Below are 15,171 nucleotides of genomic sequence, written 5' to 3'. Positions count from 1 at the left end.
TTTTCCGATGGTCTTAGGCGACTCCTGTGAAAGGGTCGTTCGACCCCCAAAGGGGTCGCGACCCACAGGTTGAGAACCGCTGGTCTAAAGGCTCCTTGAATTCAGACACCTGGGGGACAGAACAGCTAGGGCTGCTGGGCTCCTTGGACATCGCTCTCTATCTTAGCAAACTGGTGCCCACCCTTCTCAGGTCTGGGCGAAGCCTGAGAATCTGCACTCCTCACGGTGGGTTCCCAATGCTCTCTCTTGCTGGCGGGCTGGTACTGCGCTTTAAAAACCAAAGGCTTTTAGTTCTGGAAGCAGCGGCCGTAGCTGAAGCCCCGGCAGACGAAGGAACCAAAGGGACCCAAGAGCAGTGGGTGGAGAGGATGACCCAAGAGGTGCAGTGGCCTGATTTTAACAGGCCCCAGTTCCCTGTTCAAACCGCCACCAGCGGTGAGGGGGTGAGCGGGCGTGGAAGGCAGGCACCACCGTGTCTCCTCAGCCGCGGTGGTGAGCGCCCCCTGCCGACCACCACCAGGTGGTGCCACCCGGGACTGCACAAAAGTGCGGCCGGCCGAGGTGGGCGGGGCTAAGCCGGACCAGCCTGCCGCGTCCACGTGAGGTTGGGACACGCCCCAGACGCACATCCTCACCCCGTGGGCGTGGCCACCGGGACGCCGGGCCGTGATTGGTCAGCGCCGCCCGTGCGCGGTGACGTTTGCCCGGGCGGAACGTTTCTAAGAGGAGCGCGGGAACGGAGACGTGCAGGGTCCGGAAGGTCTCGGGAAGACGTAGGAAAGGTTGCTCCGCTGCCAGGTGCTCCTGGGGAAAGCCGGGGTGCTGCCCCACGGGGGTGCTTCCCCAGGGGCTTCCCGTCCTGGCCGGCTGCCTGCCAAGGGCCCAGGTGAGCATCCGAGGGGACCTCTGGGTGTGTGTGTGTGTGTGTGTGTGTGTGTGTGTGTGTGTGCTCGGAGAGGAGAGGAGTGAGGGGAATATGCCCTCAGTTTCCCTGAGGCTCCTGGGGCGTCCTCTCGGCCTCACCACTCTCCTTCCTGAGCCTTTAATCACTGGTCTGATACGGCTGGGCCTTGCGACAGCAGGAAACCAGACCCGGATTCGTTCTCCCAACAGTTTGAAGCGCCTGCTGAGTGAAGCCCCGCCTTAAGCTCAGGGACGACACAGGTCACCGTGTCCTCGGGACTCAGAGGCGCCAGGCACCTAGCGGTCGGGTCATTCATATTCGAACGGAGCACAGCCCCTGCGGAGAGGGCGTCCCGGGAAGACAGTAACTATGGCATGGTGTGCTGGGCGCTCAGCTCCAGGTGTATGTGGGAGCACTTCGGGGAACTGATACCCGATCTAAGGTGTGAAGGAAGGGGCAAAGAATGGAAAAGGCAAAGCCAGTGCATTCTCTAGCTACTGCCAGTGAGCCTCTACACGCCCAGTTGTAGATACATAGTTGCCTGTTCTTGCAAATAAATGGAAAACGCTTAGGAGAGTATTGGTTCTTTTCTTCTCAGTAGGTACCGGGGAAGATGACAGAGGAACTGGGTCTCCCGGGACAGGACTCTGATGGCGGTAGTGAGGAGGTGGTCCTAACTCCCGCAGAGCTCATTGAACGGCTGGAGCAGGTGAGCACCCCAAGTAGAATCCCCTTGCTCCCATCTTGGCCTTTTTATTTAGTCCAACTGTGCAAATGTCAGGAAAATTAAAATTTAAATCCCAATGAAATATCACTTCAGACCCATCAGATTGGCAGAAATGAAAAAAAATGAACAATATGAAATACTGGGAAGTGCACTTGTATACTGCAGGGAGCATATAAATTGATACCGTCATTTTGGAAAAGAATTTGTTATTGTCAAGTTGAAGGCCCACGTATGTTGTGGCCCAATCATTCTACTCCCTGGTATATACCCTAGAGCAGTGGTTCTCAACCTTCTGGCCCTTTAAATACATACAGTTCCTCATGTTGTGACCCAACCATAAAATTATTTTCGTTGCTACTTCATAACTGTAATGTTGCTACTGTTATGAATCATAATGTAAATATCTGATACGCAGGATGGTGTTAGGCGACCCCTGTGAAAGGGTCGTTTTACCGCCAAAGCGGTCGCGACCCACAGGTTGAGAACCGCTGAACTTGAGAAAACTTTCATGTGTACTCCAGGAGGCATGCACAAACTGTTCATAGCATTGCTTGCAATAATACTGTAAACACCCCAATATCCTACAATAGAATGAATTGGATAGAACAGTAGAATGGATAAAAAATTTATGGCATATACACACAGTGAGAAAACAAACAACAATAAAGCGAATAAAAGATAGCTCGTGCTACAGCATGGATAACACCCAGGAACAAAACATAGAACAACAAAAAATACGTTGCTGAAGAAACGATTAAATTCAAATACTTCAAAACGATTATTGAAGGAAGAGCTTGTCGGCTTGGGTGATGGGGCACACACTGGTGTGCTGCAGGTGCCGCAGTGATGTTGACCCTTCACTCCCGGGCAGCCAGAGCCACCAGGCTGGGTGTCATCAGGGCTCCTGGAAGGCAGCCTGAGGATAGTGGCGTCTGCCAGCACAGCCTCAGCTTGGCAGTGGGCGAGCATGGCTTGTTCCTCTGGCCTGATGCTCTCCTGCAGTGCCCTGAGTGCAGCCAGGGAGCTGGTCCACCACCTGGACAGCTGTTGCAGCTGGACACAGACTGAGGCTGCATAGCCTAAGAAGCACCCTGACAAGGGCCACTGATAAACACAGCTCCAGGAGTACATATGGCAGCGGTTCTCAACCTGTGGGTTGCGACTCTTTGGGGGTCGAACGACCCTTTCACAGGGTCGCCTAAGACCATCGGAAAACACATATATAATTACATACTGTTTTTGTGATTAATCACTATGCTTTAATTATGTTCAATTTGTAACAATGAAAATACATCCTGCATATCAGATATTTACATTACGATTCATAGCAGTAGCAAAATTACAGTCATGAAGTAGCAACGAAAATAATGTTATGGTTGGGGGTCACAACATGAGGAACTGCATTAAAGGGTCGCAGCATTAGGAAGGTTGAGAACCATTGATATATGGGGTATTCCTGAATGTCTGTAAAAACTGACATAAAAGTTATTACCTACAGTGCATAGTTTTTCATTTTAATGATTGTATCAGTTTGCTAAGACTGCATGTCAAAGTACCACAGACGGTGGCTTAAAGAACAGAAATTTATTTTCTCAACTGAGGCAAGAAGTCTAAAATCAAGGAGCTGCTGATTGGGAAGTACACACTGTATACTGCAGTGAGCATATAGATTGATACAGTCAACAGGTTGATTTCTTTTGAGGCCTATCTCCGAGGCTTGTAGATGGTCGTCTTCTCCCTGTGTCTTCACATGGCTTCCCTCTGTGTGTCTGTGTTCAAGTGTATCCCTCTTCAAAGGACTCCAGTCATATCGGATCAGGGTCCACGTAAATGACCTCATTTTAACTTAAAGACCCAGTCTCCAAATACAGTCACATTCTAAGGTACAAGGAGTTAAGACTTCGACCTATGAATGAGGGGTAGGAGACACACTTTAGCCCACAACATGAACAGATTATCATTAAAAATTTTGATCAAGAACAAGATGTAGCCCTAGCCAGTTTTCCTCAGTGGATAGAGCGTTGGCCCGCGGACTGAAAGGTCCTAGGTTCGATTCTGGTCAAGGGCTCGTACCTCAGTTGCAGGCTCAATCCTCAGCCCTATTTAGGGGCGCATGTGGGAGGCAACCAATCAATGTCTCCCTTTCACATCAGTGTTTCTCTGTCTCTCCCCCTCCCTTCTGCTCTCTAAAAATCAATGGAAAAATATTCTCGGGTGAGGATTAAAAAAAAAGAGAGAGAACCAGATGTTGCCATTTTAAATATAGAACCTAATTAGTTTTAAAAAATGACCATGGATTTAAACAGAAGTTTCTTAATGAAATTTTGAAAAGATTTTATTTTAAAGTTTTATACTAATATTTTCCCCCTGTTTTATATTTTATCATAATTTCATAATGTAAATGAGAAATCTCATCCCCAAATCTAATCAATTTTACCTCAGTGTACGGTACCAGCACTATCATTTTTTTTTTAATGACAACTGTTTTTTTTCATGCGCTGTCATGTAAAGGTTGGAAAGCACTACTAAGAGTTAAAAACAAATGTAGGGAAACTGTACAAAATATTAAACACCAAATTCAGGCTAATGATTACCTCTGAGAAGGGAAGGACACAGAAACTTAAAATAATGACAATGTTTGATAATGAAGTTAAATGTACACAGATATTTATATTACTATTCTTCATGTTCATATGTATTTTATAAGTATTTTGTAACTATTAATATTTAATAAAGTCAGTTAAAAAGAAAAACTTCTTTCTAAGTTTTCCATGACAGTTTGCTCTTTCTGGGTAACTTCTGCAACACTAGTACAGAAGCTTGAGCACCAGAAAAAATTTATGATAGTATCAATACCCAGTACTTAAGAATGTGTCTTGATGGTGATAATTGGAGAAGCAGAGACTCAATGATGTCAAAGAAATAAATTGAGCCTAATTGGCATGTAATTCTGAGCTGTGCTAAAACTAAAATTTCTGTATCTGAAAGATAAGTAAACATTTCCTCAGTCACCTGTGGGCATTTTCATAGTAATTTCTGAAATGCCATAAGCATCTGTGCCTGAGTCATAAATTAGGGAGTTAAACTCTTGTTCCAAAGCTTTTAATAGATGAATATCCACTTCTGTTGCCATTCTTTATATTCTTGGACATTAGTAAATAACTTAATCTGTGTTTTCTCATCAGTAAGATGAGGTTAACTATATTTTTTTCCTCTCAGATATTATGATGAACAAAAACTATTTGCAAAGTGCTTTGAGCTTCAAGAATGAAGAGATGTATAGATTTATTAGTGTTACTGCATCTCCCCAAATAGATAGGTGCTAGTGCCCCCTGGTGGAAACTGCAGGTGAAGGGAATGTGTTGATGCTACTTGGTGAAAGGTACTGTTTGAACACCAGGTGGTGTTACTCTCAGCAACAGGTTTTCTGAGAACATTTTTGAAGTGAACAGTGATTTTTTTGTAATGTTGGTTAAATATAAGGTTGCAAACCCAATTTCCTACTAAAAGAAATGGAAAAACTGTTATTAAACAGCTTGCCTTCAACACATTTCCAGTATTTCCAACTGGTAGGCAGTTTTCTTTACCTGAGGCAGCTGTGATTTTCTTGGGGTATGTACTGACTTACAGGGTTGTTTTGCTCCATTTTGAGTAGTGTGTGTGTGTATGTGTGTATAATTTTTTTGGGTGTTGTTTTTTAGGCTTGGATGAATGAAAAGTTTGCCCCTGACCTTCTGGAAAGCAAGCCTGAAATTGTGGAATGTGTCATGGAACAGCTAGACCACATGGTAAGAACTGCTTATCCCAGGGTTATAAAGGAGGAGAATATTAAAAGGGTTTGTCAGTATAGTGAGAGGTCTGATAGCAAATCTGTTTTGTTTGGCCCAGTCTAGTTTGTTTTTTAAGTATTAAATTAGTTATCTACATTTACAAAGCATGAAAGTACCTGTGAATATCTGAATATCAGCTTCCCATGAGAAGTCTAAAAACCTATCATCACCAGCCCCATGTTTTTATACGAAAACAGCTGACCAAGGCAAGGTAAGGGCCTCCTCCTTTCAGTGAAGTCTCAGTGCCCCATAGTCCCTAACTGCTCACCTTTCTCCTATATCTTACCTGCCTGTTCCTAGTAGACATGTGAGTTTATGGCCCTTGTCTTAGATGAGCTTGGCTTAAGTCATTATCAACCTCAGAGTAGCTTTAAAACATTGATATTTTATGGTTTCTCAATTGATGTTTTAACTACTTTTTAGACTTTAGACATTTCTTCTATCTGCTGTATTATCTCCTTTACAATTGGGTGGGAGTTCTTGTAGGCCCTCTGACCAATCATATTCAGATTCGATTTAACTGTTCTAAACGTACAGGTACACCTAGTTTATATGTGTGTTTTAATATATTTTTATTGAGTTTAGAGGGAGCAAGGGAGAGGATATAGAGATAGAAAATCGGTGAGAGAGAAATATCAATTGGCTGCCTCCTGCATGCCCCCCACTGGGGATCGAGCCCTCTCCCTGGGCATGTACCCTAACCAGGAATCCAGCCATGACCTCTTGATTCATAGGCCAGTGCTCAACCACTGAGCCACACAATCCAGGCCAGGTACATCTAGTTTTATTGCACTTCACATATGTTGAGTTTTTTACAAATTGAAGGCAAGACCCTCCCACCCCCCACCAGCAAAAAGATTATGTCTCGCTTTATTGGGGTGGTCTGGAACAAAACCCACAATATATCTGAGGTATGTCAATGAGTATTGTTTGAACTTTATGTGATAAGACTGAAGTCATATATTATTTGTGTAATTAAGGAATTAAAAGGAAATAGAACTCTTGGGAGTATTTTGTCCTCCTTTGACCTAAATGTAGTGTTCGAGCTCTCAACATTGGCAATGATGATGGTCCTTGTGGGCTCTGTGTAGATTAAACAAAGAAGGTTCTTAGTCTTTGAATATCATGTTTTTTATAAACTTCATTTTCCCTTTTAATAGGAAGAAAATCTCAGGAGAGCAAAGAAGGGGGACCTGAAGATCAGTATCCATCGAATGGAGATAGAGAGGATCCGTTATGTCCTTAGCAGCTACTTGCGGTGTCGGCTCATGAAGGTTTGACGGGGAGATATCTGTAGGCATTAAGGCAATGCAGTCTATAATATAAACAGAACATCTTGGGGAAAACTTGGGCTGGGGCCTGGGAGGGTCCAGGCCCTGAAGATGCTGCTGAGGCCCAGTATCAGGGTAGCTAAAGAGTAAGAGGACAAGAGATGGTTCTGGAGCATAGAGGGAACATGTGCTGCACACCTCTGGGAACACATTTTTAGCCAACTTGTTGGCTGTGTGAATTGTGTCCCCTGGAGTTTACAGCCTGGCAGTGCTGCCTTGACAGTCAACCAGAGCTCTGCAGCCATCTAACTTGTAAAAATGCAGAACATTCCTATTTTGTATGGTATCTGTTTTAACTCTAGAAAGTTCTTCTTGAAGTTTCTTCTCTTTGGCTCTGCCTATCCCCTTAGTTATCACTGAATGAATACATGCTCCTACATAAGAATTCTTTAGACATCTGAAAACAGTTCACGAGTCTCATTGAAACCCTCTCAGTTAAATGTTTCAACCATTTATTTCCATTTACTCTCCTGGTCTCTTCCCCACAAAGTTCTAGTTGGTCAGTATCCTTCTTTAATTATACCACCTGAACTGAATACAATATTTCAGTTGTAGTTTGGTCATGTTTGTGAAATGCAGGATGGTCACTTCCCTTATTTTGGATATTAAAATGGTAATAATACTGCCTGGTATTACATTAGTATGCATGAGACTCCTCACACTGAGCTCACATGCACTCATTGTTAACTTTAACTGTATCTGATGTTTTTAAGTTATTGTTACCTTATCCTGTCACCGTCTGGTATTTGTATGGCTGGATTTTTGACTCCTGAATGTAGGGTTTGATACTTATCCCTCTTAAGCTTAACTTATTAAATTGGGCCATTTCCATGGTCTCTAGATCCTGATCTTGTCACCTAATGTATTACTCTCTCTTAACACTTTATGTTATCGAAAGTTTGACAAGTATGTCATCCAACGTCTTACCTGACTCCTTAAATAGGTCTGGGCCAATGATAGGATATTCCACCAGAGGTTTTCCCTACCCACTGGCATCTCTCCGTTGAATCAGTATTTTTTGTTCAACTGTTTTTGAGTCTCCCACTCTATACTGTCACCCAGCCCCAGGTTTACAGTTTGTTCCCAAAGGTGTCATAAAGACATTATCATGTTTTGAAAATATTGAGACACCCTCAACTACCAGGCCACTCCCTTTTCTGTGGTTTTTTGGATAAACCCTCTTGGTGTTAACTACTTACTTTTCTTTGAATTCATAAACCATCTTTTAAATTATCTATTCTAATATAATGCCATATAGCAGGGTTAAGGACACTAATCTGTATGTGTAGATTCCCTACCTTCTGTATTTGGGAAATTTTCAAAAGAACTAATTCTTCTGAGATTAGGAAACTACATAAATTTTTAGTATACTAAGTGATACAGTAGTAGTAGCAATTTACATATAACAGGAGAAAGTTCTTTGTGCACTTAAGCCCCATATAAATGTTAAAATAATTTATCCTAGAACATAATTGATCCAAGCCAAATGACTTACTACTCCTTTAAATAAATAACTGCTTGCCTAGCTGACATGGCTTAGTGGTTCAGCATCGAATTATGAACCAGGAGTGCACAGTTCGATTCCCAGTCAGTGTAGATGCCTGGGTTGTGGGCTCGATCCCCAGTGCTAGTTGTGCAGGAGGCAGAAAATCAATGATTCTCTCATCATTGATGTTTTTTTCTCTCTCTCTCTCCGTCCCTCCCTCCCTCCCTCCCCCTTCCTCTCTGAAATCAATACAAATATATGTATATATTTTAAAAGAATAAATAAATAACTGCTCCTTTAGCTTGGGCTTCAGTTCCTCCTTGCCCTGCTTACATCACTGACTTCAGACAACAGGTCATGTCTTTGACCTTCCAGGTTCATGTCTTTTTGTAGCTTTTAGCTATTTTTTCCCCTAGTAGTTCTTATTTTTTTCCAAGCCTTACCTCAATGTAGGCTTTATGCTTGCTGTTTACATTTTTATAATTAAGTGTCACTGTTCCATCTACTTCTGTATTCTGTATGCATCTTTCTAGGTTTTGTATATGTTTCATCTCATAGAACACCCTGTACAATTACATAAGATGTTAAATAATATACCCTTTTCTTCCTCTTAAATATCATTTACAATTGTATTTTCAGATTATCTTTTACAAAAGCTGTTGGAAGCTACCCATTGTCTTCACTATCAGAAAAGTGTAAACAAGGATCCTGGAATGCTGGTGAACCTTGAGCTCTGGCAAGGGCCAAAGCTATGCACCAATTGTTTAGTTGAGACAATTGTGGCTCAAGCGATTTCCTGGCAAAATAGTCTCAAAGTAAATCTTTACTAATATTTACTGACCTTTAAGATAGTCTGTCTATTACTGGAATTGCCTGCCTGACTAAGGGCAATATGTGTATCCAAAATTGAATAAAGGTTGTTAGGGCCTGGGCACCAGCGAAGTCCTTACCCTAGCGTTGGACTCTCCGCCTGGCCCCCAATTTTCAAATTATTATTATCTCATCTCATCATTTGCCCGCGGTCCTTCTCCAGATACCGAACGCTAAGCCGCACAGGATGTGGCTTCTCACAGAAAGCATCGAATTAGTTTTAGAGCCCTTATGTTTCCTCTGAATTCTTTGAAACCTACCTTCTTGCAGTCTAGAATATAGGTCTTACTTTTAAAAACAGTCTTGACAGGAAGATTTTCCCATTGTTGAAGTCAATTTTTGTATTAACTTCAACCTATTTCAGGAAACTAATGCCTGGCCGGTGTGGCTCAGTGGTTGAGTGTTAACTTCTGAACCAGGAGATCATGGTTCATTTCCCATTCAGGGCACATGCCCAGGTTGTGGGCTCGATCCCCAGTGTGGGGCGTGCAGGAGGCAGCCAATCAATGATTCTCTCTCATCATTGATGTTTCTCTCCCTCCCCTTCCCTCTCCCTTCCTCTCTGAAATCAATAAAAATATAGATTTTTTTAAAAAGAAAACTAGTATGTTTGACACTTGAGTTTTGACAGGTGTTTTCATGATGATTTTCATTTATCCCACAGATAGAGAAGTTTTTTCCTCATGTCCTTGAAAAGGAGAAAACACGCCATGAGGAGGAGCCTTCCAGCCTTTCTCCAGAAGAGTTTGCCTTTGCCAAAGAGTGAGTGAGCAGTGATTGTGGGCACTGCCTTTCTTTCCCTCGCCTGTGAGCATGAGTTTTGGTGGTTGTGTCCACAAAACTGATCTCAGAGCCATTGTCTGTCTGATAGTCCTGGTGGCTCCTACCAGTTGGGTTGTAATGGCGATTTTAATTTATGTATTTCAGGTACATGGCGAACATAGAGACCTATCTAAAGAATGTAGCCTTAAAGCATATGCCACCTAATTTACAGAAAGTGGACCTCTTAAGGTCAGGTAAGAACATTCTCTTTTCAGTCATCCGGAGGGGCCATCATTTACATGCCAGGTATCTTCAGGTGCTTGAGAATAAGATCTTTACTTTTACTCTTTTTCTCTCAAACATGAAAATAAGTATGTAGATAAGCTGGAAAGAAAGGAGAAGAAGGGTCTTGAGTTCAGAACAGAAAATCGTTTAAAGCAGGTATAAGAGTAGCCAGGTGTTCTTCAAGGTTAGGATGAAATTCTTCTGGCTGCCATTATAGATGTAGACTCGCTCACATTCAGTCACTTGTTCCTTCGGCGGTCATCCAGTGGTCTAGTGGGCATCTGCACTGTGCTGGCCCTTCGGGGCACTGATGATACAGGGTCTCTGCTCTCAAAGAGCTGGCAGTGTCTTCCTCACAGATGCCAGACTGCAGGGACTGTCCAGCTTCCAAGGAGGATTTAAACGGGAGGCTAAGGAAACCGTCAGTGATTCCTTCTTAGCCATAGTAGAGGATCCTAATCTTTTCGTTGTGAAGAGTTTCTCTGATTATGGAAAAGGTGGGGAACGGGACTGAGTGTGGTAGGGAAAGAGGCGCTGGAGGACGTGAAGCATGGCCAACACCGCCACCTCTTGCCCTCTTTTCAGAATCCCCTTAAAATTCTGCTGAGGGGAGGGACATATGGTAGTAACTCCTAGCCTTGGATCAGCTAACCGGAGACCCCTAGCGTATAGGTTAAAGTCCGTATCTGTCTTTCACAGCTCACCGTATCTGAGCAGGACCTTGTCAGACAAAATTGCCAAACCAAATCCAACAGTGCTCCAGAGACAGGAATCCACCTTGTTCACAAACTAAGCTTAGTGTGCTGAAGCCACAAGTTCAAGTACAACTGAGCCCTGGCAGTTTATCGCCTACCAACCTGTGCTGGGCCACACTGACCCCTGTGGCAGGTGGAAGAGCTTGGACAGGATGCATGGAGACGTGTTCCCCAGATTTCTTAGTCAGCTCAGGCTACGATGACAATGTACCACAGACTGGGGGTCTCAAACAGCAGACATTTATTTTCTTACACATCTGGAGGCCAGAAGTCCATGATCAAGGTGCTGGCAGGGTTGGTTTCCTCCGAGGCCTCAGTCCTTGGCTTGCAGATGGCCACTTCCAGCCTCTTCACATGGCTGTCCCCCCCCCCCCCCCCCATTGCACCTCCCACCACCCCCGAGTGTCTCTTCCCCTTCTTATAAGGACACCAGTCAGATTAGATTAGACCCCACCCTAATAGCCTCATTTCAACTTAAATGCCTCTTTAAAGGCCCCATACTAAACATTTCCATTCTCAAGTACTAGGGGTTAGGCTTCAGCACATGTACTTGGTGGGGGGCACAGTGCACACCAGGAACAAGCCAAACCCATACCACATTGTAGAACTCTGAATTGGTCATTTGGTGAACCTGCCTGAGGGAAACAGAAGGCCCAATCCATGTCCAGTTCAGCTACTTTTGTCTGCACCTTAGAAGAGCAGGAATGCAGCAAGGACCACATCCCTAATCATTACCCATTGCTATGGCGACCAGTTGATTAAAGCAGCCATAGGACTACTGATGGGGATGCATCTGAACTCCTGGACCTGGACCTACGCTGTTGTCCCAGAGCTTCTACTTGATGCTGGTGGACACCTCCTAAAACACATGTCACTGTCCTGGATTCCTTACAGGGACTAGAGCCAGTCTTGGAATTGGAAGCTGGGGGACAGCCTGTCCTGGTGAAACTGGAGTCTTGCTTTGTTAGCCCAGATACTGTGAGTCCCCCTCAGGCCTCTGGAACACTGCAGACCCCGATGGCACGGTGGGGGAAGGCATGTTGAAATCTAAGCTGAGTTTCCTGGAATCAGTAGATTCCTAGTGGGGTTAATTCACTCTGAAGTTGGAGTCTCTTTGGCAGGCCCAGAACCCTGGAGCAGTCAGGCGCCCTCCGTAGACCTTTGGAGCCAGTTATCTTGAACCCCCTCCTGTAAATGAGCTTCTTTATCCATAATCAACCAGTGAGGGACCACTTAGGCTATCATTCAAGACTATCACTTTATATCCCAGTGTTTCTAAGATAGCAGGACCCCGAATAACATTTCAGTCAATGTCCCTTCATTATAACATTGATGAAATGCCATAGGAACTTAATTCTTGTTTATATCCATTAGCCTATGGCAGTGGTCGGCAAACCGCGGCTCACGAGCCACATGCAGCTCTTTGGCCCCTTGAGTGTGGCTCTTCCACAAAATACCACGTGCGGGCGCGCACATACAGTGCGATTAAAACTTCATGGCCCATGCGCAGAATTCAGTTTTCGGAAAGGAGATATACGAAACAAGTGTACAAGACGAGTGTGGATGGGAGAGTTGGAAGGGGTCGACCTCAGCGAACATACCTCAATCAGATTGAGGAAGTTTTTAGCAAAGGCCAGCTTAGGAGTACCCTAATTAAGTTAATAACAGTGTACTTACCTACATAGTTTAAGTTTAAAAAATTTGGCTCTCAAAAGAAATTTCAATCATTGTACTGTTGATATTTGGCTCTGTTGACTAATGAGTTTGCCGACCACTGGCCTACGGTAAAATTGGTTTTGTTACACATTATTTCACTTAGTCGCAGAACCTATCAACAACATTAAGTGGGGACTTGCTGTACTCTCTCCTCCTACTCCTTTATATTAGAAATATTTTCTAACCAGATTTGCACACTCTGTCCCCCCAGGAGGTCATGCATATTTCTGCCGTGGCCTTTGCCATTGCCTGCCAGGGTCATGCTTCCTCTTTAAATCCTGCTCTTTCCTTTAAAGCGCACATCAACTTCTCCCTCCCCACATCACTGGGGAAGTGTGCCACTCGTGTGCGGCTTCATCCAATGCTGCTATCACCACCTTGTCCAGAGACCATGTGTTCCGCCTGCCTGTGTCCTCCACAAGGCGTAGAGAATTTTCTGCACGCCTGAAGTCCTCATCATTTGTTGAATGAATGGTTGCTCTGTGGAACCTGGGTGGGAAGTGTGCTGTTTCTAGAAGCCGGATCTCTCCTCAAACCATCCTGCCCCCGAAATGCTTTTACATCACGGGTCCTTAAGTGCTCAGTACAATTAATCCCAGCAACTTTTCCCATATTGGTTGTGTTTGCTGAGGATTTTCTGATTGCATTATTGTTTTTTTGGCAGTTCCCAAACCAGATCTAGATTCATATGTGTTTCTGAGAGTGAAAGAAAGACAAGAAAACATCCTGGTAGAACCAGAAACAGATGAGCAGAGGTGAGTGATGTGTGTGATTTTGACGGTGGGAAATATTTCTCCCGATAGACCACCAGCTGAGCTCTGCACATATATTTTTTCCCTTCTTTTTTAGGGACTATGTGATTGACTTGGAGGAAGGCTCGCAGCACTTGATCCGATATAAAACCATTGCACCTCTGGTTGCTTCTGGAGCTGTACAACTAATTTAAAACCAAAAATAAATAAACAAGAATGAAGACATGGAACCTTAGAGAAAATATTTAGAAACCTCACTTATCACTCTGTGTCTAAGGACAACAGGCTTTTCTCAGCAGTGCTGTGAGTCACTTGGGCATTGAGAAGGCACTCAGGCAGGGTTCCTAACTTGCACATGCCCTAACTTCCTGCCGGTTTATGTAGAATCAGCAGGTGGGGCCATCGCTCTGTTCAGTCTATACTGGGCAAGTACATGACTGACTCACTTTGTGCACCTTTTCCCTTTGGGTCATTTTTTAAAAAATATTTTTACTGTAGAAATGTGAGGGTTGTGTTTTTTTTTCTTTAAATATATTTTTGTTGATCTCAAGAGAGGAAGGGAGAGGGAGAGAGAGATAGAAATATCAATGATGAGAGAGAATCATTGATTGGCTGCCTCCTGTACACCTCAGACTGGGCATCAAGCCCACAACCAGGGCATGGGCCCTGACCAGGAACTGAACCGTAACCTCTGGTTTATAGGTTGACGCTCAACCACTGAGCCATTGCCAGCTAGGCCTTTTGTGATATTTTTTGAACTAAGGAAAGTGAGGCAAAGGTAGTTCATAAAGAGGCATCACTGCCTGTGATATGGGGACTCCTGGTGGTGGCAGGAGAATTCATTTAACCTTCCTAGTGGAAAGAGTGTAAATAGATGAAAGAAAACAGCTGTGACCTTCTTCTCTGATATGTCTCTAAATTGTATAAACCTTTGGAACCTCTAACATTGGTCATCAAACCAATTTCTGTCTTGCTTAACTGGGAGTCACAACTAAACCAATAAATCATTAAGTTTCAGTTTTGTGGCAGAAGGAGCCTGGGGACAGTTCTCGGCTTGTAGTTTAACACAGTATGTTCTCCCTGCTGCTGACCTGCAGCCTTCCCGGAACCTCAGGCAGCTTCGCCAAGCCAGCCTCGAGGCCATCTGGTCATCCTTGGCCAAGGCGCTGTTAGCAGAATGGCATTAATACCCTGTATTGTGACTGCAGTAGCAGATTTTCTTTTTTAAGCTTTACTTTATCAGGGGAAACAGATGACATTAAATTGATGCGAATGGAGATTATCACCCTGATGCCTGAAGAAGGGATGTGAACAGTGAATGAATTGTCTTCCCTCGAAACATAAAAAGCAGTCTGCATTCCAGTCTTTTCTTGCTTAATGAAAAGGCAGGCGGTTTTTATTTACGTCGTATAGGCTGTTAGAGTAATCAATGTAATATTGCTATGATTTCCAAGAGAAATTGCCAAATGAAAGCAGGACGGTTTCATTAATAAAAGCCTTGTAGCCCTGAGCCCAGCTCAGTTGGAGTATCATTCCGTACACCAAAAGATTGTGGGTTTGATTCCTGGTCAAGGAGCATACCTCGCTAGGTTGTGGGTTCGATCTATGGTCAAGGTGCATATGGGAGGCAACCAGTCAATGTTTCTGTCTCTTTCCCTCTCTAAAAATCAATGAAAACATATCCTCAAATAAAGCATTTTATATTTTATGTAGTAGCTTATTTTTTCCAGAATGTTTTTACCTTCTCTAGTCA

General features: G+C 43.8%; 1 protein-coding gene across 2 annotated transcripts; it reads left to right on the top strand.

Moving 5' to 3' along the window:
- Positions 1–700: 700 nt before the first annotated feature.
- Positions 701–15,126, top strand: GINS4 (GINS complex subunit 4). Of its 2 annotated transcripts, XM_059685330.1 has the most exons (8): positions 701–886; positions 1,503–1,613; positions 5,333–5,419; positions 6,622–6,735; positions 9,813–9,910; positions 10,076–10,164; positions 13,331–13,421; positions 13,516–15,126. In XM_059685330.1, exons 2-8 carry the CDS (start codon positions 1,518–1,520, stop codon positions 13,610–13,612), a joined length of 672 nt encoding a protein of 223 aa, XP_059541313.1. In that variant the 5' UTR covers positions 701–886; positions 1,503–1,517; the 3' UTR covers positions 13,613–15,126. The 2 variants fall into 2 exon arrangements, with proteins under 2 accessions (XP_059541313.1, XP_059541314.1); XM_059685331.1 differs by lacking the exons at positions 13,331–13,421; positions 13,516–15,126 and adding an exon at positions 12,963–13,253.
- Positions 15,127–15,171: the final 45 nt, after the last annotated feature.

Source organism: Myotis daubentonii, chromosome 2, assembly GCF_963259705.1.
Source record: "Myotis daubentonii chromosome 2, mMyoDau2.1, whole genome shotgun sequence".
Lineage (NCBI taxonomy): Eukaryota > Metazoa > Chordata > Mammalia > Chiroptera > Vespertilionidae > Myotis > Myotis daubentonii.
Note: the sequence above shows the minus strand (reverse complement) of the source record. Positions and strands in the feature narration are given on the sequence as shown.